This window comes from Manis pentadactyla, chromosome 1 (genome assembly GCF_030020395.1).
Source record: "Manis pentadactyla isolate mManPen7 chromosome 1, mManPen7.hap1, whole genome shotgun sequence".
Taxonomy (NCBI): domain Eukaryota; kingdom Metazoa; phylum Chordata; class Mammalia; order Pholidota; family Manidae; genus Manis; species Manis pentadactyla.
Genome location: NC_080019.1, coordinates 46,192,414 through 46,219,010, shown reverse-complemented (window position 1 = coordinate 46,219,010; position 26,597 = coordinate 46,192,414). Strand labels below are relative to the sequence as shown.

At 37.7% G+C, this 26,597-nt stretch overlaps 1 protein-coding gene across 12 annotated transcripts in view; it reads right to left on the bottom strand.

Moving 5' to 3' along the window:
* The window catches only part of ULK4 (unc-51 like kinase 4), a 724,727-nt gene that overhangs the window by 407,081 nt on the left and 291,049 nt on the right, over positions 1-26,597 (bottom strand). For all 12 annotated transcript variants that reach the window (XR_008996028.1, XR_008996026.1, XM_057497578.1 and 9 more), the window contains 2 exons: positions 20,469-20,520; positions 20,228-20,369 (listed from right to left, as the gene is read on the bottom strand). Coding sequence is in view for 10 of the 12 variants with exons in the window: in XM_057497578.1 (XP_057353561.1) it covers positions 20,228-20,369; positions 20,469-20,520 (194 nt within the window). In the remaining 2 variants the exon portion in view is untranslated. The remainder of the gene's footprint in view (positions 1-20,227; positions 20,370-20,468; positions 20,521-26,597) is intronic.

The window sequence follows — 26,597 nt, the reverse complement described above, 5'->3', positions numbered from 1 at the left end:
TGTTAATCATCTTTGAAAAAATTTTACCAAAACATATCATATGTCCTTAAAATGTGTGTAATTTTTAACACAATGATTCCACCCCTAGAGATTCAACAAAAGGATATAAAATGGTCTTTGTAGCAGCATATATAACACTGAATTACTGGAAAAATTCTACATGTTGAGTAACTGGGTATTCCTTAAATGATTTTTAGTACATTTATAAATGCAGGTGTAGATCATTAAATTACGAGATAATCAATAAAATAACATTATATCAGGATAGATATAGTCACAGTATGATGTTTGAGAATAAGCGGGAGAGGGGTTCTAAGGAGGAAATTTCAGGAAGTACTAAATAAATCCCACCAGGCATAGAGAAACTATATGGGGGAGCAGGCATATATTAACATAGAATTGTGGGTAAGTACTGTTAATGTTGCCTGATACAGTCTAAAGATTTAAAGGTTTCTAAGCAAGGAAATGTAATGGGAGGGCATTATGCATGTCTATCTGACAGAGTACAAGATGGGTTCCAGACTTAAAGAACTTAAAGGAAGGAGATGTGTGGGGTTAGATAAAGAGAAGGCTGACAACAGCAAAGGCATGGTGGTGAAATCTACCTTGGAGGAGGCTAAGGAATTTCTTATATTACCCCTATAAGAAAGGGATAATAACCTATTCTTATTGGCATTTTCTCTATAGTCTCTTCCCAAATTTGAACTAGGTAATATCTTGATTCAACTCCAAAAGTTTATGAACTGAGTGGGTATAAACCAAACAGTTGAGAACTTTCTACTCTTGTGATTTTATGTGAACTGAGTTCTATGTGATACTCTGTTGCTGTTCATGGATGCATTTAAGGGTATCAGTAGTTAAATGGACATATAAGATAATGGAGAAATAGACCTGTTGGAAGACAGATACATACATGCTTTTTAAAGGAGCAAAGATAGGTATGACTTCAAAATAAATAAATATAATTTTACATAGTAAACCCTAATCTCTTTTGCATTTCTTCAATAAAATCAAGAGCAAATTTTCATTAAGGCCTGAAATGCAAAAAAAAAAAAACTTCAAAAAATCAACATATTACACAAAGAACTGGAGCATGAGAATTATTCTGATTCAGAGGGATAAAGAATATTTATACTTATTCAACTCCAAGATCATCCCAATTTAGACTTCTGAGGTTGTATGGTTGGAGGTAGGAATGATATAACTGTGTCTAAATGTGCTGATCAGGAACACGCCCAAAACATAGAAGGGTTAAGTAAAAGGAACAAAATAGAACATTATGATGCCTCTTTCAGGTGCAAATATATTCATGAATTAAATTTTATCTGCAAAAAAGTTATCTAAGGAAAGGCCAAAAATAATCCTAATACTCCTTTCTATTCTGATTCCCTTCAAAGATGGCCACATTCATGCCAATTTTGACAGAGTATTTGTGATTCAGGGACACAAAGATGAAATACAGAACCATCCAGATGTCCTTTGAACGCTCAGCATAGAAATCAGGTAGTCAAACTCTTGACTTTTGCTGGACATTATTTCAAAGACAAACAACTCCATAGTGTGTTGACACTAATGGAATTTACTTATAAATTCCAATTTCTAGAAGGAAATACAATCTAATTTGTAAAGAATATAGTCCTTTTGAGGAAGGGCGGAAGATGGCGGCGTGAGTAGAGCAGCGGAAATCTCCTCCCAAAACAACATATATCTGTGAAAATATAACAAAGACAACCCTTCCTAGAATAAAGACCAGAGGACACAGGACAATATCCAGACCACATCCGCACCTGAGAGAACCCAGCGCCTCGCAAAGGGGGTAAGATACAAGACCCGGCCCGGTGGGAGCCGAGCGCCCCTCCCCCCAGCTCCCGGCAGGAGAAGAATAGGCAGAGCGGGAGGGAGACGGAGCCCAGGACTGCCGAACACCCAGCCCCAGCCATCCAGGACAGAGTGCAGAAACAGTACGTGAACAGGGGGCCCTGGATGCTAGGGAAACAGGGCAGCAAGAACAGTGAGCGGGCACCGGAAGCCTGGCGCCAGAGGACATAAGAAAAGCACGCAACCATTTTTTTTTTTTCTGTTTTGTTTTGGCAAGCGCTTTTTCGTAGTCTTAAAGGGATAGGGACCCAATACTAGGGAAACAGGGCAGCAAGACCGGTGAGCAGAGGCCTGAGGCTGGCACCGGAGAAACGAGGAACCACCTTTTTTTTTTTAATTAAAAAAAAATTTTTTTTTTTAAATTTAAAAATCGTTTTTTTTTTTTTGTGGTCATTCTTTTGTTTTGGCGGGTGCTTTTTGGAAGTCTTAAAGGGGCAGGGTGGGACACTTAATCCAGAGGTAGGGAATCTGGGGATCTCTGGGCACCCTAACCCCTGGGCTGCAGGGAGCAGGGAGGCCCCTTATGGAGATAAATAGCCTCCCAGCCGCTCCTGCTCCAAAGCGACTCCACCACTTTGGAGTAGCTGCCCAAGCCAGGCCACGCCCACAGCAACAGTGGAGATTAACTCCATAGCAACCGGGCAGGAAGCAGAAACCCTGTCTGCGCGCACCTGCGCAGCACAAGCCACTAGAGGTTGCTGTTATCCCAGGAGAGGAGGGCCACAAACCAACAAGAAAGGAAGTTCTTCCAGCAATCACTCGTTCCAGCTCTGCAAACTATTCCTATCACCATGAAAAGGCAAAGCTACAGGCAGACAAAGATCACAGAGACAACACCAGAGAAGGAGACAGACCTAACCAGTCTTCCTGAAAAAGAATTCAAAATAAGAATCATAAACATGCTGACAGAGATGCAGAGAAATACGCAAGAAAAATGGGATGAAGTCCGGAAAGAGATCACAGATGCCAGAAAGGAGATCGCAGAAATGAAACAAACTCTGGAAGGGTTTATAAGCAGAATGGAAAGAATGCAAGAGGCCATTGATGGAATTGAAATCAGAGAACAGGAACGCATAGAAGCTGACAGAGAGAGAGACAAAAGGATCTCCAGGAATGAAACAATATTAAGAGAACTGTGTGACCAATCTAAAAGGAACACTATCCGTATTATAGGGGTCCCAGAAGAAGAAGAAGAGAGAGGAAAAGAGATGGAAAGTATCTTAGAAGAAATAATTGCTGAAAACTTCCCCAAACTGGGGGAGGAAATAATCGAACAGACCACGGAAATACACAGAACCCCCAACAGAAAGGATCCAAGAAGGACAACACCAAGACACATAATAATTAAAATGGCAAAGATCAAGGACAAGGAAAGAGTTTTAAAGGCAGCTAGAGAGAAAAAGGTCACCTATAAAGGAAAACCCATCAGGCTAACATCAGACCTCTCGACAGAAACCCTACAGGCCAGAAGAGAATGGCATGATATATTTAATACAATGAAACAGAAGGGCCTTGAACCAAGGATACTGTATCCAGCACGACTATCATTCAAATATGACGGTGGGATTAAACAATTCCCAGACAAACAAAAGCTGAGTGAATTTGCTTTCCACAAACCACCTCTACAGAACATCTTACAGGGACTGCTCTAGATGGGAGCACTCCTAGAAAGAGCACAGCACAAAACACCCAACATATGAAGAATCGAGGAGGAGGAACAAGAAGGGAGAGAAGAAAAGAATCTCCAGACAGTGTATATAACAGCTCAATAAGCGAGCTAAGTCAGGCAGTAAGATACTAAAGAGGCTAACCTTGAACCTTTGGTAACCACAAATTTAAAGCCTGCAATGGCAATAAGTACATATCTTTCAATAGTCACCCTAAATGTTAATGGGTTGAATGCACCAATCAAAAGACACAGAGTAACAGAATGGATAAAAAAGCAAGACCCATCTACAATGCTGCCTACAAGAAACTCACCTCAAACCCAAAGACATGTACAAACTAAAAGTCAAGGGATGGAAAAACATATTTCAAGCAAACAACAGTGAGAAGAAAGCAGGGGTTGCAGTACTAATATCAGACAAAATAGACTTCAAAACAAAGAAAGTAACAAGAGATAAAGAAGGACACTACATAATGATAAAGGGCTCAGTCAAACAGGAGGATATAACCATTCTAAATATATACGCACCCAACACAGGAGCATCAGCATATGTGAAACAAATACTAACAGAACTAAAGGGGGATATAGACTGTAATGCATTCATTCTAGGAGACTTCAACACACCACTCACCCCAAAGGATAGATCCACCGGGCAGAAAATAAGTAAGGACATGGAAGCACTGAACAACACAGTAGAGCAGATGGACCTAATAGACATCTATAGAACTCTACATCCAAAAGCAACAGGATATACATTCTTCTCAAGTGCACTTGGAACATTCTCCAGAATAGACTACATACTAGGCCACAAAAAGAGCCTCAGAAAATTCCAAAAGGTTGAAATCCTACCAACCAACTTTTCAGACGACGAAGGCATAAAACAAGAAATAAACTGTACAAAGAAAGCAAACAGGCTCACAAACATATGGACGCTTAACAACACGCTCCCAAATAATCAATGGATCAATGACCAAATCAAAATGGAGATCCAGCAATATATGGAAACAAATGACAACAACAACACTAAGCCCCAACTTCTGTGGGACACAGCAAAAGCAGTCTTAAGAGGAAAGTATATAGCAATCCAAGCATATTTAAAAAAGGAAGAGCAATCCCAAATGAATGGTCTAATGTCACAATTATTGAAATAGGAAAAAGAAGAACAAATGAGGCCTAAGGTCAGCAGAAGGAGGGACATAATAAAGATCATAGAAGAAATACATAAAATTGAGAAGAATAAAACAATAGCAAAAATCAATGAAACCAAGAGCTGGATCTTCCAGAAAACAAACAAAATAGATAAGCCCCTAGCCAGGCTTATTAAGAAGAAAAGAGAGTCAACACAAATCAACAGTATCAGAAACGAGAAAGGAAAAATCACGACGGACCCCACAGAAATACAAAGAATTATTAAAGAATACTATGAAAACCTATATGCTAACAAGCTGGGAAACCTAGGAGAAATGGACAACTTCCTAGAAAAATACAACCTTCCAAGATTGACCCAGAAAGAAACAGAAAATCTAAACAGACCAATTACCAGCAACGAAATTGAAGCGGTAATCAAAAAACTACCAAAGAACAAAACCCCTGGGCCAGATGGATTTACCTCGGAATTTTATCAGACATACAGGGAAGACATAATACCCATTCTCCTTAAAGTTTTCCAAAAAATAGAGGAGGAGGGGATACTCCCAAACTCATTCTATGAAGCTAACATCACCCTAATACCAAAACCAGGCAAAGACCCCACCAAAAAAGAAAACAACAGACCAATATCCGTGATGAACATAGATGCAAAAATACTCAACAAAATATTAGCAAACCGAATTCAAAAATACATCAAAAGGATCATACACCATGACCAAGTGGGATTCATCCCAGGGATGTAAGGATGGTACAACATTCGAAAGTTTATCAACATCATCCACCACATCAACAAAAAGAAAGACAAAAACCACATGATCATCTCAATAGATGCTGAAAAAGCATTTGACAAAGTTCAAATTCCATTTATGATAAAAACTCTCAGCAAAATGGGAATAGAGGGCAAGTACCTCAACATAATAAAGGCCATCTATAATAAACCCACAGCCAACATTATATTGAACAGCGAGAAGCTGAAAGCATTTCCTCTGAGATCGGGAACTAGACAGGGATGCCTACTCTCTCCACAGTTATTTAACATAGTACTGGAGGTCCTAGCCACAGCAATCAGAAAAAACAAAGAAATACAAGGAATCCAGATTGGTAAAGATTGGTCACTATTTGCAGATGACATGATACTGTACATAAGAAACCCTAAAGACTCCACCCCAAAACTACTAGAACTGATATCGGAATACAGCAAAGTTGCAGGATACAAAATTAACACACAGAAAGCCGTGGCTTTCCTATATACTAACAGTAAACCAACAGAAAGAGAAATCAGGAAAACAACACCATTCACAATTGCATCAAAAAAAAATAAAACACCTAGGAATAAACCGAACCAAAGAAGTGAAAGACTTATACTCTGAAAACTACAAGTCACTCTTAAGAGAAATTAAAGGGGACACTAACAGATGGAAACTCAGCCCATGCTCGTGGCTAGGAAGAATTAATATCGTCAAAATGGCCATCCTGCCCAAAGCAATATACAGATTTCATGCAATCCCTATGAAACTACCAACAACATTCTTCAATGAACTGGAACAAATAATTCAAAAATTCATATGGTAACACCAAAGACCCCGAATAGCCACAGCAATCCTGAGAAAGAAGAATAAAGTAGGGGGGATCTCACTCCCCAACTTCAAGCTCTACTATAAAGCCATAGTAATCAAGACAATTTGGTACTGGCACAAGAGCAGAGCCACAGACCAATGGAACAGACTAGAGAATCCAGACATTAACCCAGACATATATGGTCAGTTAATATTTGATAAAGGAGCCATGGACATACAATGGCGAAATGACAGTCTCTTCAACAGATGGTGCTGGCAAAACTGGACAGCTACATGTAGGAGAATGAAACTGGACCATTGTCTAACCCCATATACAAAAGTAAACTCAAAATGGATCAAAGACCTGAATGTAAGTCATGAAACCATTAAACTCTTGGAAGAAAACATAGGGAAAAAATCTCTTAGACATAAACATGAGTGACCTCTTCTTGACCATATCTCCCTGGGCAAGGAAAACAACAGTAAAAATGAACAAGTGGGACTACATTAAGCTGAAAAGCTTCTGTACAGCAGAAGACACCATCAATAGAACAAAAAGGAACCCTACAGTATGGGAGAATAGATTTGAAAATGACACATCCGATAAAGGTTGACGTCCAGAATATATAAAGAGCTTCCATGCCTCAACAAACAAAAAACAAATAACCCAATTAAAAAATGGGCAGAGGAACTGAACAGACAAAAAAGAAATACAGATGGCCGACAGACACATGAAAAGATGCTCCACATCGCTAATTATCAGAGAAATGCAAATTAAAACTACAATGAGGTATCACCTCACACCAGTAAGGATGGCTGCCATCCAAAAGACAAACAACAACAAATGTTGGTGAGGATGTGGAGAAAGGGGAACCCTCCTACACTGCTGGTGGGAATGTAAATTAGTTCAACCATTGTGGATAGCAGTATGGAGGTACATCAAAATGCTCAAAACAGACTTACCATTTGACCCAGGAATTGTACTCCTAGGAATTTACCCTAAGAATGCAGCAATCAAGTTTGAGAAAGACCAATGCACCCCTATGTTTATCGCAGCACTATTTACAATAGCCAAGAATTAGAAGCAACCCAAATGTCCATCGATAGATGAATGGATAAAGAAGATGTGGTACATATACACAATGGAATACTACTCAGCCATAAGAAAAGGGCAAATCCAACCATTTGCAGCAACATGGATGGAGCTGGAGGGTATTATGCTCAGTGAAACAAGCCAAGTGGAGAAAGAGAAATACAAAATGATTTCACTTATCTGTGGAATATAAGAACAAAGGAAAAACTGAAGGAACAAAACAGCAGCAGAATGACAGAACTCAAGAATGGACTAACAGGTACCAAAGGGAAAGGGACTGGGGAGGATGGGTGGGTAGGGAGGGATAAGGGGGGGAGAAGTAGGGGAGTATTAAGATTAGAATGCATGGGGGGTAGGAGAAAAGGGAGGGCTGTACAACACAGAGAAGGCAAGTAGTGATTCTACAACATTTTCCTATGCTGATGGACAGTGACTGTAAAGGGGTTTATAGGGGAGACCTGGTATAGGGGAGAGCCTAGTAAACATAATATTCATCATGTAAGTGTAGATTAATGGTACCAAAAACAAAACAAAACAAAACAAAAAGGACAGTTCCTGTGTGGTAACCTCCAATGAGTTCTACACAAGGGTATAAAGGGCATATAAAAGTGTAGGCAAAGGATCTGTTTCTGTTTATACAGAAGATCAAAGCCTAATTGGGCTACCCCGAAAATGAACTAAGATATGATATGAAAGAGAACTTCCAACATCAGCACTCTCTGGAAGACTCATGCCAGAAGATGCTCATCAAAAAACCCCAACAAAGATCCACGCACTGCTACAGCTGTAGATGCACTCATCCCACTAGCTCCTGGACTTGCCATGGGAATGAAGGAGATATCTAAGCTGGCCTGTGCATACAGTAAACCAACAAATTTGACTGGATCTACACTGTTGGAACTCAACCAAGAATTAGGAGAAGTGCAAGTTGTAGCGCTCCAAAATCTTACAACTACAGACTATTTACTGTTAAAAGAACATAAGGGATGTGAACATTTCCCAGGAATGGGTTGTTTTAATTTGTCTGATTTCTCTCAGACTGTTCAAGTTCAGTTGGGCAATATCCACCATATCATAGATAAGTTTTCACAAATGCCTAAGGTGCCTAACTGGTTTTCTTGGTTTCACTGGAGATGGCTGGTAATTACAGATATGCTTTGGTTATGTAACTATACTCCTATTATGTTAATGTGTGTGCTCAATTTAAGTAGTAGCTAAAAACCTATACATGCTGAAGTTACTCTACAAGAAGATATGTCAAAGAAATAATCAATCTTCCCATGTTTTCTTCCGCCTGCTACTTCTATAGCTTTTCTTCTTCCTTCCTAATTACAACCCTTAAATAGAATTCGTGCCTCATATCAAATTTACCGAGTATCATAATTCTTCCAAGTGGTAAAGATACCTCAAGACAAATGCTGGGCATAGAAGCTACAGGGCATAAATATGCAAAGAAATAAAAAGCTAACCATTTCAAACAATAAGGCTTCTCTCTCACTTACCAACTTTACATTTCCCTGTATGGCCCTGGAAGATGACTGGTTAGCCAGAGACGGGTAAGATTCCTCAAGGGAGGAACAACCTAAGACAGGCACAGTCACAGGGGGGTCATCAGGTGAGAAATTGGAGATCAACAGAGGTGAGGCTTAGAACCTCACCCCCCCTGTTCTGAGAGAAATCTTTTGCATACGTGGATGTTTTATTGCCCTTGTCTAGCTTGGATTAACACATAGTCTACAGGCACACACCTGATCATCTACATTTGCTCTCTTACAACACTAAACTATGTTTTCTACCTTGATCTTGTATCTACCTACCACTTCAGCATTTTATTAAAAATAATAATAATAAAGAGAGAAATGTGGTAGTCACATATAAATCAAGGATAAAAATCAAATGAGTATTCATATTTGAACTAACTGTTTATAGTTCATAATGCATGAGCAAAACCGAAAGTTTCTGTGATGACTGCCCTTGTACTGTTCACTATGTAACTTATTCATTATGTAAGAATTTGTTCTCCATGTAAGAACTTGTTTGTGATGCCTCAGAAGATTGGAGACTGACGAAAATTAGGCTTGGGGTGGATTAATGATTGTGCATTGAGCATTGACTCCCCTATGCAGAATTTTATTGTCGTTAATAACCATTTGATCAATAAATATGAGAGATGCCCTCACAAAAAAAAAAAAAAAAAAAAGGACAGACTTCCAATGGTAAAATAAATAAGTAACCGGGATGTAATGTATAGCATAAGGAATATAGTCAAGATATTGTAACAGCTTGGTAGGGTGACAGCTGGAACCTAGAATTATGTATATAAATGTTTTATCACTGTGTTGTACACTTGAAACTAATGTAATGTAATACTGTGCGTGAACTACCCTTCAATAAAAAATAATTATTTAAAAAAAAAACACGTAAACTTCAAATACAAAGAGTTAGAAAATATTAGAAGTTTCAATTTCACTTGGAAAAAGGAAGAACAAATTTTTAAGATGACATCTGGATAATGTACCTCATTATAAAAATGTTTTTAAAACAAAATGTATTTTGAAAAGTATAAAATCAGTAAAAAAAAAAGAATATAGTCCTTTCTCAGATTCTAAAAAACAAAGCCTTAATAATTCATGAAATCACTGTGGCCCTGACGACTGTACATGTCACAAGAAAACCTTAAAAAAGAAAGGTAGTACTCGTTTTCTCCCCATGACTTGCTACATCACAAAAGCCTCCCTGACCACCCATCTTATCCAATAAACAGCCCTTTTCCCATTCACTATCATTTCCTTCCTCCTTACATGGTTTTATTTTTCTTCACAGCAGTCACAATTACCTACAATTATCTTACATACGTATTAGTTTACCACTTGTCTCACCCACTGGAATGTAAGTGCACTGAGGGGCAGAGAATCCATCTTGCTCAACACAGTATTCCCAGTGCCTGGCAAGTGATAGTCACTCAATAAGTATTTATTGAATGATGTGATCAAAAAAGAAAGGAGGGACGGAGGGAGTAAGAAAGGAAGGGCTTTAAACCCTGTGTGAAGAATCACACAGTGCAGCACAAACTATGTTATTTACATTTCTATGAATAGTAAATATCTTCTTCCTCCAGAAGAGCAAGGGTAGACTTCTTGAGTGAGGGATCTAGTCTCCTTCGCAATTAAATACTGGAAGAGAATTTCCCTCAACTGTTATAACAAGTCTCAGAAAATAATAGTCAGCAGAAGACTACTTTCAGTACTAAGATTTCATTGATAATGACTTTGATATTAAATTTCAAAGAGGTGCTGATTTTAACAGACAAGATTGCTCTGACAGTAAGTTCCATTAAATATTGCCTCTTCTCTTTTGCATGAACCTTTAAAATTAATCTTGCCTCTCTACTAAAAAAAAAAAATCATAGTAATTTCCTGTAAGTATGTCACTATCTTTCCAGAAAAAAACCTTTTCTCATTAATCATATAGGTAAGTCAGTGTCTAACATTCCAACCATCTTGAAGAGAGGAGGAGAAAGTGACAGAAGGAAGGGGAGAAGGGGAGTAGACAGGGTACACACGGGCAAGACTTGAGTACAAGTATATTCTGATCACATGACCCAAACAACAATGGTCAATGTCACAAGCAGAGAGTCTTCTCATGCTAGCAGCAGAAGAGGAATTCAGAGAGACTGCAAGCATGAGGGGGATTTACCAAATGGTTGCTGACTTGAAGACAGAGGAGCTCAATGAAAAGAAATGTGGGCATCTAAACGAATGTGGGGAAACAAAGAGACAGGGACTTCCATCCCCCAACTGTGAACAGGGTTGTAGAATGGCCCCCAAAAAAGTACACCAAGTCCAAAACCCCAGATCCTGGGAATATGACCTTCTTTGGAAAAGGGGTCTTTACAGACATGGTTAATGATTTTAAGAAAAGATTGTCCTGACTTTTTGTCATGCCCCCAATTGACAACAGATGTCATTATGAGAGGAAAATTGGAAGAGGAATTAAAGATTGCAGTGTGAGACGTGAGAGAGAGGCCTCCTATGAAAACCACATATAATACAAAAATATAACTAATACAACTAATCCTGAAAAAGCAACAGGAAAGAAGGATGCACCAGACTGCATACACTTGGAGAAAAGAACAGACCTCACAGAAGGGTAACATACCAAATCCATGACCCAGCAGGACCCAAGCTCTTCCCCAACCCAGGCTCACCAGCGGGAGGAAGAGAAACAGATAAGGGAGTGGGTGGAGGCCTGGAACTGCTGAACACCTAGCTCTGGAGATGTGCCCTAGGAGCACAAACCTACATTGCATGATGCTTTGATGATTAGTGGTGTTGGAAAGCTAAGACAGGCAGAATACCTGGAGAGACTGAGATTCCAGCCACTTGTGGAAAACAGGGATCCATATCCAACTGCTCTGGGACAAAAGAAAGGTGGTCAATCTGAGAGACTTCTGAATAGTGAGAGGGCTGCTAAAGAGGAAAGCACTGCATGGAGCTTACTGCTCAGTAGTAAGGAAAGGCATGGGCAAACTCTGCCCAGCAGTTAGGGAACTTTGGGGATCTTCAGTTGCTCCAGCTGTCTAGCTGGATACACAGCTCCAAGGCCCCCGACTGTGACAGGCAGCCTGCTGCATCTTTCTCCCAGCCAGCCCGCCCCTGACTCACAAAACAGAAGCCCCTGTCCCGGTATCAGACCAGCTAGAGGGAAGACCAAACTACAGCAAATACAATGGCAAACCATAGACAGTTACACGTGTGTGTTTTGTCCAGTGGTTCTGGTAGTGGAGACAGCAAAAAGAGCCAGGAAGCAGCTCTTTCCTCCCACTAGGCAACAACACCACTGCCCTGCGACCCCCAACAACACTCCAGGAGATGACCAGCTCCAGAGAGTAAGAGTTTCTGGGCATGAGAGGACACAACATACAAATATGAATTGTCAAAACAACATGGTTAAAACCAAAACCATACAAATACCAGAAAAAGAGTCAAATGAAACTGATCTCATCAATCTGCTGAAAGAGATTTCAAAATAAAAATCATGAACATGCACCTGGAGGTACAGAAAAATATTCAAGAACTCAGGAATGAATTCTGGTCAGAGATCCAATCATTAAGGAATAAAATGGAGAGTTTTAAAAGCAGATTAGATACTCTGCAGGAGACAATAAATTAAATAAAAATTAGAGAAGAGGAATACAAAGAAGAGGAGGCACAGAGACAAAAAAGGATCTCTAAGAATGAAAGAATATTGAGAGAACTGTGTGACCAATCCAAACAGAACAATATTGGTGTTATAGAAGAAGAGAGAGAAAAAGGGATAGAAAGTGTCTTTGAGGAGATTATTGCTGAAGACTTCCCCAATCTGGGGAAAGACTTAGTCTCTCAGGTCATGGAGATGCACAGATCTCCCAACATAAGGGAGCGAAGACAACAGCAAGGCATACAACAATTAAAATGGAAAAGATCAAGAATAAGGACAGAGTATTCAAAGCAACCAGAGAGAAATAAGATCACATACAAAGGAAAACCCATCAGGCTATCATCACACTTCTCAGCAGGAATCTTACAGGGCAGATGGGAGTGGCATGATGTATTTAATGAAATGAAGCAGAAGGACCTTGAACCAAGAACATTCTATCTGGCAAGATTATGATTTAAATTTGAAGGAGGGATTAAACAATTTCCAGATAAGCACAAACTGACAGAATTTACCTCCCATGAATTGTCTCTGAAGTATATTTTGGAGGGACTCCTAAATATAGAAAGAAAGATTCCTAACACTAAACATCTGTCACTAGGAATTTTAAAAATGCAGTAAAGAAAGTAGAACAAATAATTACTAAGCAAATGCAAAACTAAATCAACTACCCCCAAAGGAAGATAAGGGATACACATAAAGAGTACAGAATATGATACCTAATATATAAAGAATGGAAAGGGAAGAAAAAGGAAGAGAAAAAAAGAACTTTTAGATTGTGTTTGTAATAGCATACTAAGTGAGTTAAGTAAGACTCAGATAGTAAGGAAGTTAACCTTGAACCTTTGGTAACCACAAATCTAAAGCCTGCAATGGCAATAAATACATACCTATCAATAATCACCCTAAAGTAAAAGGTTTGAATGCACCAAACAAAAGACACAGAGTCACTGAAAGGATAAAAAAACAAGACCCATCTATATGCTGCCTACAAGAGACTCACTTCAAAGCCAAAGATATACAAAGACTAAAAGTGAAGGGATGGAAAAAGATATTTCATGTAACTAATAGGGAGAAAAGAGCAGAAGTTGCAGTATTTGTATCAGACAAACTAGACTTCAAAACAAAGAAAGTCACAAGAGACAAAGAAGGACATTACATAATGATAAAGGGGTCAATCTAACAAGAGGAGATAACCATTATAAATATCTATGCTTCCAACACAGGAGCACGTACATATGTGAAACAAATACTAACAGAATTAAAAGAGGAAATAGAATGCAATGCATTCATTCTAGGAGACTTCAACACTCCACTCGGTCCAAAGGACTGATCAGCCAGACAAAATAAAGTAAGGACACAGAGGCACTGAAAACAACACATTAGAACAGATGGACCTAACAGACATCTACAGAATTCTACACCCAAAAGCAACAGAACACACATTCTCTCAAGCGCACATGGAACATTTTCAAGAATAGTTCATATACTAGGACACAAAAAGAACCTCAGTAATTCAAAACAATTGAAATTGTATGAACCAGTTTCTCAGACCACAAAGGAATGAAACTAGAAATAAATTATGCAAAGAAAATGAAATATCCCACAAACATGTGGAGGCTTCACAACATGCTCCTAAATAACCAATGGATCAATGACCAAATAAAAACAGAGATCAAGCAATATATGGAGACAAATGACAACAATAATTCAACACCGCAAAATCTGTGGGACTCAGTGAAGGCCATGATAAGAGGGAAGTACATTGCAATACAGGCCTACCTCAGGAAAGAAGAACAATACCATATGAACAGTCCAAACTCACAATTAATGAAACAAGAGAAAGAACAAAAAGTGAGGCCCAAAGTCAGTAGAAGGAGGGACATAATAAAGATTAGAGCAGAAACAAAATTGAGAAGAATAAAACAATACAAAGAATCAATGAAAGCAAGAGCTGGTTTTTTGAGAAAATGAACAAAATAGATAAACCCCTAGCCAGACTTATCAAGAAAAAAAAGAGTCAAAAGCAAACAGAATCAGAAATGAGAAAGAAAAAAATCACTACGGACAACACAGAAATACAAAGAATTATTAGAGAATACTATGAAAAATTATATCCTAACAAACTCGATAACATAGAAGAAATGGACATCTTTCTAGAAAAATACAACCTTCCAAGGCTGACCCAGAAAGAAACAGAAAATCTGAAGAGACCAATTACAAGCAAAGAAATTGAATAGGTAATCAAAAAACAACCTAAGAACAAAACTCCTGGAACAGATGGTTTCACTGCAGAATTTTACCAAACATTTAGTGAAGATCTAATACCCATCCTCCTTAAAGTTTTCCAAAAAGTAGAAGAGGAGGGAATACTCCCAAACTCATTCTATGAGGCTGACATCACTCTAATAACAAAACCAGGCAAAGACACCCAAAAAAAGAAAATTACAGACCAATATCCCTGATGAACATATATGCAAAAATACCCAAAAAAATATTAGCAAACTGAATTCAAAAATACATCAAAAAGATCATCTATCGTAATCACATAGAATTTATTCTGGGATGCAAGGATTGTAATAAAACATCCGAAAATCCATCAACATCATCCACCACATCATGAAAAAGACAAAAATCACATGATCATCTCCATAGATGCTGAATAAGCATCTGACAAAATTCAACATCCATTCATGATGAAAACTTTCAACAAAATGGGTATAGAGGGCAAGTACCTTAACATTATAAAGGCCATATATGACAAACCCACAGCCAACATTATACTTAACAGTGAGAAGCTGAAAGCAATTCCTTTAAGATTGGGAACAAGACAACGATGCCCACTCTCCCCACTTTTATTCAACATAGTACTGGAGGTCCTAGCCACAGTAATCAGACAACACAAAGAAATAAAAGGCATCAAGATTAGCAAGGAAGAAGTCAAACTGTCCCTGTTTGCAGATGACATGATACTGTACATAAAAACCCTTAAAAAATCCACTCCAAAACTACTAGATCAAATATCTGAATTCAGCGAAGTTGCAGGATACAAAATTAATACACAGAAATCTGTTGCATTCTTTTACACTAATGATGAACTAGCAGAAAGAGAAAGCAGGAAAACAATTCATTCATAATTGCATCAAAAAGAATAAAATACCTGGGAATAAACCTGACCAAGGAAGTGAAAGACCTATACACTCAAAACTACAAGACATTCATGAGAGAAATTAAAGAAGATACCAATAAATGGAAACACATCCCATGCTAATGGATAGGAAGAATTAATATTGTCAAAATGGCCATCCTGCCTAAAGCAATCTACATATTCAATGCATCCCTATCAAAATACCAACAGCATTCTTCAACGAACTAGAGCAAATAGTTCTAAAATTCATATGGAACCACAAAAGACCTCGAATAGCCAAAGCAATCCTGAGAAGGAAGAATAAAGTGGGGGGAATTACCCTCCCTGACTTCAAGCTCTACTACAAAGCCACAGTAATCAAGACAATTTGGTACTTGCACAAGAACAGACACATAGAACAATGGAACAGAATAGAGAGCCCATATATAAACCCAAGCATATATGGTCAATTAATACACAATAAAGGAGCCATGGACATACAATGGGGAAATGACAGCCTCTTCAACAACTGGTGCCGGCAAAACTGGACAGCTACATGCAAGAGAATGAAACTGGATTATTGTCTATCCCCATACACAAGTGTAAACTCGAAATGGATCAAAGGCGTGAATGTAAGTCATGAAACCATAAAACTCTTAAAGAAAACATAGGCAAAAACCTCCTGAATAGAAACATGAGCAACTGTTTTCCTAATGCATCTCCTCAAGTAAGGGAAACAAAAGGAAAAATGAACACATGGGACTACATCAAACTAAAAGTTCTGTACAGCAAAGGATACCATCAATAGAACAAAAAGGCATCCTACAGTATGGGAGAATACATTCATAAATGATGTATCCGATAAAGGGTTGACATCCAAAATATATTAGGAACTCACATACCTCAATACCAAAGGATCAAATAAACCGATTAAGAAATGGGTGGAGGATATGAACAGACACTTCTCCAAAGAAGAAATTCAGATGGCCTACAGGCACATGAAAAGATGCTCCACATTGCTAATTATCAGGGCAATGCATATAGAAACCACTATGATATATCACCTCATGCCAGTTAAGAAAGCCAGTATCAACAAGACTAAGAACAACAAATGCTGGCAAGGATGTGGAGAAAGGGGAACCCTCTTACACTGCTTGTGGGAATGTAAGCTAGTTCAACCATTGTGGAAAGCAATATGGAGGTTCCTCCAAAAAAAATAGAAATATCATTTGACCCAGGAATTCCACTCCTAGGAATTTACACAAAGAACATAATTTCTCAGATTCAAAAAGACATATGCACCCCTATATTTACTGCAGCACTATTTCCAATAGCCAAGATATGGAAACAACCTAAGTGTCCATCAGTAGATGAATGGATAAAGAAGATGTGGTACATATACACAATGGAATATTATTCAGCCATAAGAAAGAAACAAATCCTACCATTTGCAACAACATGAATGGAGCTGAATGATATTATGCTCAGTGAAATAAGACAGGTGGAGAAAGACAAGTACCAAATGATTTCCCTCATTTGTGGAGTATAACAACGAAGCAAAACTGAAGGAACAAAACAGCAGCAGATTCAGACTCCAAGAAGGGACTAGTGGTTACCAAAGGTGAGCAGTGGGGGAATGTTGGTTGGGAGGGAGGGAGAAGGGGATTGAAGGGTATTATGATTAGTACACTTCATGTGGTGGCGGATCACGGGGAAGACAGTGTAGCACAGAGAAGGCAAGCAGTGACTCTATGGCATCTTACAGCACTGATGGACACTGAATGCAGTGGGTTATGGGGGGGACTCAATAATATGGGTGAATGTAGTAACCACATTGTTTTTTCATGTTAAACCTTCAAAAGAGTGTATATCAATAATACCCTAATAAAAAATAAAAAAATAAAAGACATCTAATTCTTTCTCTAAGATCACTGTCTAGAAGCCATTTAATCACCATGTAGAAGAAGCCTCTCTGAGAACAAAGAGACATAGATATAGGCAGGTATTAAAGAAGAAATGGTGAGAAAGAAATATACACATAGTACTGGAAACATAACCCAAGCCTCTGAATGCAGCTGTGTTTGATCCAGCACAAATCTTCGACTTCTCACTTACATGAGCAAATAACTATTTTCCAAGTTATTTTGAGTTAAGAGTTATTTTTTTGTGCAAATAAAATAATCTTGATACAAAGGTATCAACATTAATATGTATTCACCAAACTGAAGCAGATGCCATATCATTCCTATAAACTCAAGAAATGTCACAATTCTTAAGCTATTATATCTGCCTACTCAATGGAGAATATTAATTTTCCATTATTAGCATTTCTAAACTTACAATTACCAAGAATTATCTTTAAAGATCAAACTCCTTGCCAAGGCTTCTAGTTTTCCAGAGTCAAAGTTAACTGAATGCATTACTTATATTTTAAATTTTTTTTAATATTCACATAATATTTATTGAGTCCTCATTGTATATGCCAGGTAGGCATAGTCAGCACTATTTATTTTAATGGCCACTTCACTTCTATGAATTATATACTATTACTATTATTGTACTATTACAATCTTCATTTTAAAGGTTAATAGGAGAGATTATAATAATGCATCTAATCACAGTAGTAGTATTGCTAAACAGTTATGAAAAGGGTACTATGTCCCACACACTGTACTAAGTGTTTTACAGGAAGTATCCCATTTAATCCTCACAATTATCTTTGTTGTTAGGAACTATTATCCCCATTCTATGGATGAGGAAACTGAGGCTTAAAGAAGGAAATGCAGAGCCAAGACCTGCATTTCATATCAGAATTGGTCCACAACCTTTAAAAACATTCCACACTGCATCCCAATAAGTTACATATTATCTAAAGTGCATTTCAAGTTGCTTAATAAAAACCTGATCTCATCAACTTTATTTTTGTTCTTGAACTGCCATGCCATGTGATTTACATTTTTATTTTCCTCTTTAATTTCTCATCTCTGGAAGAAGTAAAGATATATATTAAAGGAAATACATATTATTTACTGTAGCTCAAAAAATAAAACAGTAGCATTGAATTATGAATTAACTATTTTATTAACCATTCCAAAAGTGGGTAGGAAAAATCTATTTCAAGTTGTATGATGTTACCAAGCTATTACTAAACTGTGACGTCCTATTGTGGGAAAAACCTGTCTCTATTGTGAGGAGACATTTCAGACTCTTGAAAATGCTTCCCTACTAGCAAATACCCAAAGCACATCTTTCAAAAATCACATTTTTCACAAAAACTATTATATTTACCTGCATACCTACATATTATACAAACTACACATACATACTCGTGTGTAAGAAATGCAATCAAAAATATATTTATTAACAGTTTATCACTGATAAAGCTCCACATGACAACATTTTATAACTTTCTCCTATAGATAACAATTTCCTTACCTCAAGTGTCAAAAGTATTCTTACTGTATATATTCATTATCAGGAGTCTCCTTGAAACCAACTGCAGAAGCAGAGAAGGAAAAAGAGACAAGAAACTGGCCCTACCAACCACGCCATTACAGAGCAAACTCCAATCAGTCAAGACAGGCTCCCCGGGCTGACAGCAAGGTCACACACGGGCTATGCGCTTCGTAAACTGCGCCTTCCTGAACCAACTAGGAGAAGTCGACTCCTTTGGAATATAATTAGGTCTCGTTTCTAGAGCGTGGAAATTAATTTTTTTTTTAATGAGAACAGGATATTTTCATTAGTTGAACAGAGAGAAGGGAGCACTTGGTAAAACTGCCGTTCCTGAACACCTGCTGAGCTGACCCAGACTGCAGCCCAGGCCCTGATGGAAGCCACGGTCAGGAAAGCGCATCAGCGCGTGGCACACAATCCAACGTGATTTGTTTAATTCATAAAAATGTCTTTAATGGTGACACAAGGCATACACTTTTTAACTTTATTTACTTTTTTTCGATAAAAGTCACAGTGTTGCCTGAATTATACGGCGTCATTTTAGAGTTTCACACAGTTGCACTGGGTGCTCTCGGTAGCCCTACTACACATTTGCTGTGTGAGCAGTGAAGCAAAAGGAAAAAGATAACCCATTTCTGTTCATTAATACTCATTACTTGTTCTGCCACCAATCTTCCCAAGAAATATCCTGTTTGTAACAAAACAATTTCCATTCCAAGAGTTCAGTGGGAAGGAAAATTTCTGTCCATTTCTATTATTTCAAAGTAAGGCCAGGAAAAGTCCCAATTTCATATCCCAGTACTCTTGTAATTTCGACCTTGAATAATAAACCTTCTCTCTCCAGCCATACCTTTACATCTTCATAATCTCAGAGTCTTGGGCATTGAAGAAAACAGATAAAGTTCTAAATAGATATTTACAAAGAGAACTGAGATTCATTTGGGTCCCTATGCACTGTAGAAGTTATTGCCTCTGTCTCTAGACCTCTTGTACAGTGAGTACAAAAATAGGACACCATGACCCTGACTCTATCATTGGACCTAGTTTGACAGAAACATCCTGGCCATCCTACACTTCGCTGTGCGAGTGCAACACATGGGACTTACTGGGGAAGTAAGACATCTCTGATGAGAGCCAGAAGATTGCTGTGAGTATCAGCCTTCACCTCCTTGCCATCCTCGACCTCCTGGTTCACCAGGAGAGATGCGGTTTCTGAGAGCAACCGCAAGCTGAAGAGTCTCCACTCCACTTGAAAGAAAACAAAATGCCAAGAATGTGACTACACAGAGATAGAATGAAAACAGAATGTGTGACTGCAGGGATTCTCACTGATGAGGTCACACTTACCATTTTGGCTTTGAACCAAGGAGACTAAGGGTGGCAGGATATAATCAACAACCTAAAAGAAAAGGTAGAAAAGACTTAGTTCAAGTCTCTATAAATACAAAACCGAAATCAACCATTATCTATGCTTTTTCCATTGACAGAAAAACTAATCAAAGAAGTGAAGAAAATCAACAGTAAAATTTATCCTGGATTTAAATTCTGCATGACATTCAATTTAAGCTCATTTAACTCTGAAAAAGTCCTCCAGTCAAAACTACATTTTGATCATCAAAACAGTAATTTGTCAAAACCCTCAGCATTTACGAAAGGAAATTCAGCATACATTACAAAGCCTAGTTGGCACGGGTTGACATAAAACCATCAAATTAATATATACTGGTGATTGTTACTCAAGGTTAAACAACAATCAAAATGTTGGGGAAAAAGGAGACATATAATCCTCATGTTTTATCAAAGCTATGACAAATTAATCTTGGTTATTTTTAGAAAGAGATTCAAAAGAATAAATCCAATATGCAGACCATCTCTTTCTTCCTCATCACATCAGAGTACAACCAATATGTTTTAAAATCTACTACAAAATAGTAAGTTTCTTCCCCCAAAATGAAAATGGACAATGAAGAACAAATCATTTTTCTCAGTCTAATTTTGATACTTACTATCTCATTTGATGAACTATTTAGGCAACAATAAACAAAATTCCTATTGTTTACAACTGAATTTATCACTGATCCTAAGATGCTTATTTGTTCTCTCCACACTGACAGATTGGCAGGAGAAGTTGTTCACAGCCTGACACCACCATCTTGCTATGTAAACAACAGAAATGATGCCCTGCATAGGTAAGAATGTCCATGGGTAGTGGCCCATAGTGTTAAACTGTTCTGGGTCCACTTCACATAGTTTAGTTCATATGTAATATTATCTCTAGATATTTGTACAAGAACCCTAAGAACCAGAGATGTTTTGTTTACCTTCTTCCATTAAGTGATACAAAGCATATATATCATGCTGTACTAAGGAATTCTGAGAACTCTAAACTGCCAGTTATGTCAAAAGCAAAAATATGCAAGGGGAAAATATATCACACTATCAACACCTATCAATATGATCAACACCTACCTTAAATGTTTAAGAGAACATATTAAGAGAGGAGTGGGACTGAATAAATTATCTAAGGTTCAACTGAAGAAGTCTGGAAAACAACAAGCAAGCATGGTCAAAACAGCCAGAGTATCAGACAGAAGATGAATAGACAAAAATCAATAGTATTCCTACATGCTTACAACAACAAATTAAATAACATAATTGGAAAAAGATGCCATTTACAACAGCAATAAAATTCTAAGGTGTCTATGGTATCATGGCTTTTACAGAAAAAAGTATTTATTTATAGGCATGATATCCATTGATGGAGTTTTTCACAACAAGAAAAAAGTTGAACTGAAAATCAACATCTCTTCTCAGACATATCAGAGAATTGAAGTCACAGGGTAAACCGCTGCCCCAAAAACTGAAGAGAAAGGCAAATACAGAGAATCACAGCTTAAAAGGAGCAGAAACCACCACTGAAGCAAGCAACTGGTATAAAAACTTAAAGGGTAATGACTAATTGCTAGAGCCTGAGCTTGAGAGAGAAAAATTCCTGGAAGCCCAGCCTCAGTGGAGCCTCAACTCCCAGGAATTCACCTTCCAGAGCCCCACCAGATTCTCAGGGTGAGAGTCAGAGAAAAACCCTTCATGCTTCTGGTGGAGAGAAAGGTAAATTAACCATTTCGGGAAACATGCAAAGAATGCTCATTTCTTCTTAACAAAGGCCTGGACTGAAGGGGACACTATTTTACTAGAACTTAACAGACCTGGGGGAAAAAATATCCAACATCAGCAAACTCAGAGCCTTCCTGTGTTCCCCTGCAGAGGCGGAAAAAGCAAAGAAGCACTTGTGAAGGTCACAACCCAGATGCACAGGCTCACAAAAAAGAATGAGACCTAATCACAGATCTGTGGAATGCCTTCCCTCCTCACCGTGCCTGACCGCAGCATCAACAGGGCTCCTGCACAGTAACAGGCCTACAACTGAGAGACACATAATACACAGGCTTTATCTAGAAGGAGCCATTAGGGAAACCCAAAGATAACAGGAGAGACAAAAACAAGGACTCTGGAGGGATATAGCTTCTGAAACCTGCAGCTACATAAACAGTAAACACAGCCCGACTCCTAGCCAGATAAACATAAAATGTCATACACAGTTCATTTTACCTGATATATCATATATCAAGTGAATATTTAGTGTTCAGAGAAAAAAAACAAACACTTATCTAGCATTCTGAGTGAAATTATACCTCAAAGGTAAAAAGAGAAATACTTTCTTATACAAAGAAAAACCGAAGAAAATTTTTTCCAGTAGACCTGCCTTGAAAGAAATGTTAAAAGAAGCTCTTCAGAGAGAAGGAAGGTGACACGGGTCCAAAACGCACATCTGTGTGTCAGGGAAGAAACACACAAAGGTAAAGCAAAGCCCCTGATGAGAAGACTCAGAGAGGCCACCTCTCTGCATATTGATCTGTAATTCCAATATAATACAAATAAACATCCCAGCAAGGTTTTCATGGATTCCTCATATTGATTCTATAATGTACTTGCAAAGTAACAGGTCAAGAATAACCGAAAAGTTTCAAGAAAGCATCGGGCAGATCAGCGTCACCCTTTTGAGTTTCCAGGTTTACTGTGATGGAAATAAAGTGGGACACGCACGGGGCCAGACAGAGAGACTCACGGAGTAGTACAGAGTCCAAACGCAGACCAGTCGGAAGTTCAGTAAGGGGCAGAGGGAAAACACAGATTATTCATGGAAGGGTATAAGTACAGTTAGCTATTTGGCAAAAAGTATCAAAGAATGAGAAAAAAATAAAATAGTTACAGGAAGCTTAAAGATCTAACAGTTAAAAGCTTTTAAAGGAAAATATGAGAGAATAGCTTTGTGGTAAAGGAAGAATTTTTTTAATGACACCTAAAAAGCACAAACTAAAGGAAAATGCTAATTATTTTGACAATAAAATGAAAAACATTTGTATAGATGAGTCTCCATAAACAAAATGAAAAGAATCTGACCTATTGGCTAGAGAAAGTTCTGAAATCTCCATACCTGACAAATATCAGTATGCAGAACACATTAAAAAAATTCAATTTGAAAAGAACATACCCCAAAACTGGATAAAAGTACGAGCAGGTGGTTCCAAAAGTGGAATACCCAAATAGACAATAAACATATGAAAACTATCCAACCTCACCAATAATCAGAGGACTGAAAATTAGAACACTGAGATACCAATTTACGTATATTCAGTTTAAAAATCACATAATACCAGTATTTGCAAGACAGGGTGGGAAATTGGTACTCACATACCATCCTAAGTCAGTAAACTGGTATAACAACTTAGAAGAACAATTTCATAATACCAAACAAAACTGAAGATGAAAACACATCCTACAACTCAACAATTCTGCTTCTATGTGACATATTCAACAATATTCATTGCAGATCTGATTTCAAGAGTGGATAAGTCATATATTTAATGACACAACTTGTGAAAGAATATAGACAGCATGACATTGTGTATCCTGAAACAATAGAAATTTACATTTTCTGTATTAAAATATATCCCATAGTTTTAAAAGAAAGAATCTTAATTATGTCATTGAATTTTTTAACTAACATAGTTTTTCTTTGAATAACTCAAGACAATTATAGTACTATCCCAGGATGATACAAATTTAATCTTGCAATTGAGAATGACCCTGTAGAAGTAACAGGGGGAGGATAGTAATGGGGTAATAAAATGCTTTCTATAATACATAAATCAAGACTACAAGAAAATTTAGAAGCTTATTTGACTATTCACTTTTAAGTCATACTTTTGCTGAGCAATGACAATCACTTAATCGAATGAAAACTACCCACAAAGACATGTACTGAAAAAATTTTTTTAATTATACTGAAGATGTCTGTATCCTTGGCAAGTCAAACTAGGCAAGGGACATAAAAAAATGAAAACTGTTTCAACAATTTTATTTATATTCTATTCAATAACTATGTAGATCAAAATAATAAATAGTTTTTAGAAAAATATCATTGTTTTTAAAATCCCAAAAAGGAAAAGGAGATTATATGTCTTTTGGCAAAATGTTCACTTAAATATATGATGATTCTAGCAAAAAAGAAGACATGAAAATAAAACTTTTAAAATGTTAGTTTTGTTGGAGCATAGATCAAAGAAACATATTTAGTTCTGGAGTAGTTTTAGGTAGAAAATTCAAAGAAAATTTAACAAAGGAAATATTTCAATATATTCCCGTACAAATCAGAAGGGTTACTGAATTTACTCTCAACAAAATGCAAGGAAACAAATTATATAACTGATGCATCCCAACATTTACACAAACATTTAATTGTAGGTAGACCCACATAAGTAGATATACAAACACACACAAACATAAAAGAAAATGATTTAGATGAGCTTGCAGTATGCATGTAGGGGATTTTATCACCACCACTATCAAACTTAATAGCTACTAAGGGCTAGAAAGGAAATGAGCCCATTTATAAATATGTATACACACAAACATAAAGTAACTAACATTACATAAATCGGGGTGTGTAGATGAACCGGAGTTTCTTGGAAGAAGGGAGGTATGCTTTGCTGTTATCGTCACTGCCGTTGCAGTAAGTAGAGGACAAAGAGATCCTGTGAAGACTTATCTCCCCATTGTCCCCACCCCCGCTTTTTTGAGATAGAGCAAGTTACACTGAATTTTAAAACATCCAGATGAAAATTAAAGCAATCATCTAGATATGTGATCTACAAGATACCAGTCAGAGATGAGAAAACAACTCTCAATTAAGAGAGAAGATTGGCTCAAGATGACAGAAGGAGCAGAGTTCCAGCCTCAGCCTCCAGCCCACAGCCCCTGGGCGTCACACACTTACTTGCTCACAGAGGGGGACTGCTGCAAAATAAGAGAGCAGCTCCAAGGGTGCTCAGAGGGATCAGCAGAGCACAGGGGCAGGGCACAGGGAAGGCTCTTAGAAACACAATTATGATTACATGGGCCCAGCAGCAGGGCAAGTTTGTCCTTTTTAACAAATATTTTGATTACTGCATTTCAATACAAACATTTTCCTATATAACACTACATATTTTATTTTATTTTGTGTATTTAAAAATATCATTTTGAGAATAATTCCACAGACCTCACCCGACTGCTAGTCTTTCAATGTACAGAACACAGAAAGAAATAAGATTCCAAAGCCAAGAACAACACCACACCACTGGGCCATTCAATTCTTGTACCCTTCTAAGAGTATAGAATATTACTAGCCAATCCACATATCTTGAAAAAAGGACTAATTTCACCAAAGAAAAAAATATTTCTAATAGACACTTCACAAGTGTGAAGTTCTGATTAGAGTCTTTCAAATGCCAAACAACCACTCCTGGGGGTGTATTCCCAATAGTGATCTTCACATACAAACTAATTCTTCATCCTAGGGCAGAGATGAGAACCAACTCACATACATAGTTCCATGCCTCTAAGATGAAGTGTCTTCAAGTAAATTACTCTAAGCATCTCAAAATAATACTGAGAGAAACCTTAATTACGGATTCATTTCACACTTCTCTCCCGTCACATACACGATCCTTTCTGGCCATAATACCCACTCCTCACCGAGGAGCCCAGGCAGGGGTTAATTCTTATTGCCTTCAAGATTTAGCTCAAGAATTGGCTCCTTTAAAAATCACCTCCAGACCTGTTAAAATGAGCAGAGCTCCTGGGACAGCCCACGCACATCACCGATCCACACTCTTCGAGCCATATGCGACCTGTGCTTCTCGTGCATCTCTTCCTCCCAGTACTGAACCTATTCGGAGCAGGGTCTTCCTGCAGCTAACTAGTGCAGTCCTTTAAAGAGGTTGTTTACAAAAAGTACTTAATATGAATATGAAAATAAGAGTAATGAATATATAAGTAAACCAAAAGCTTTTAAGTTTTCTGGGGTCCACTTTTGACACCACTTATCTAACTATTCAAACTAGTTTATCTTCTTAATATGAGTAGGATACAAAA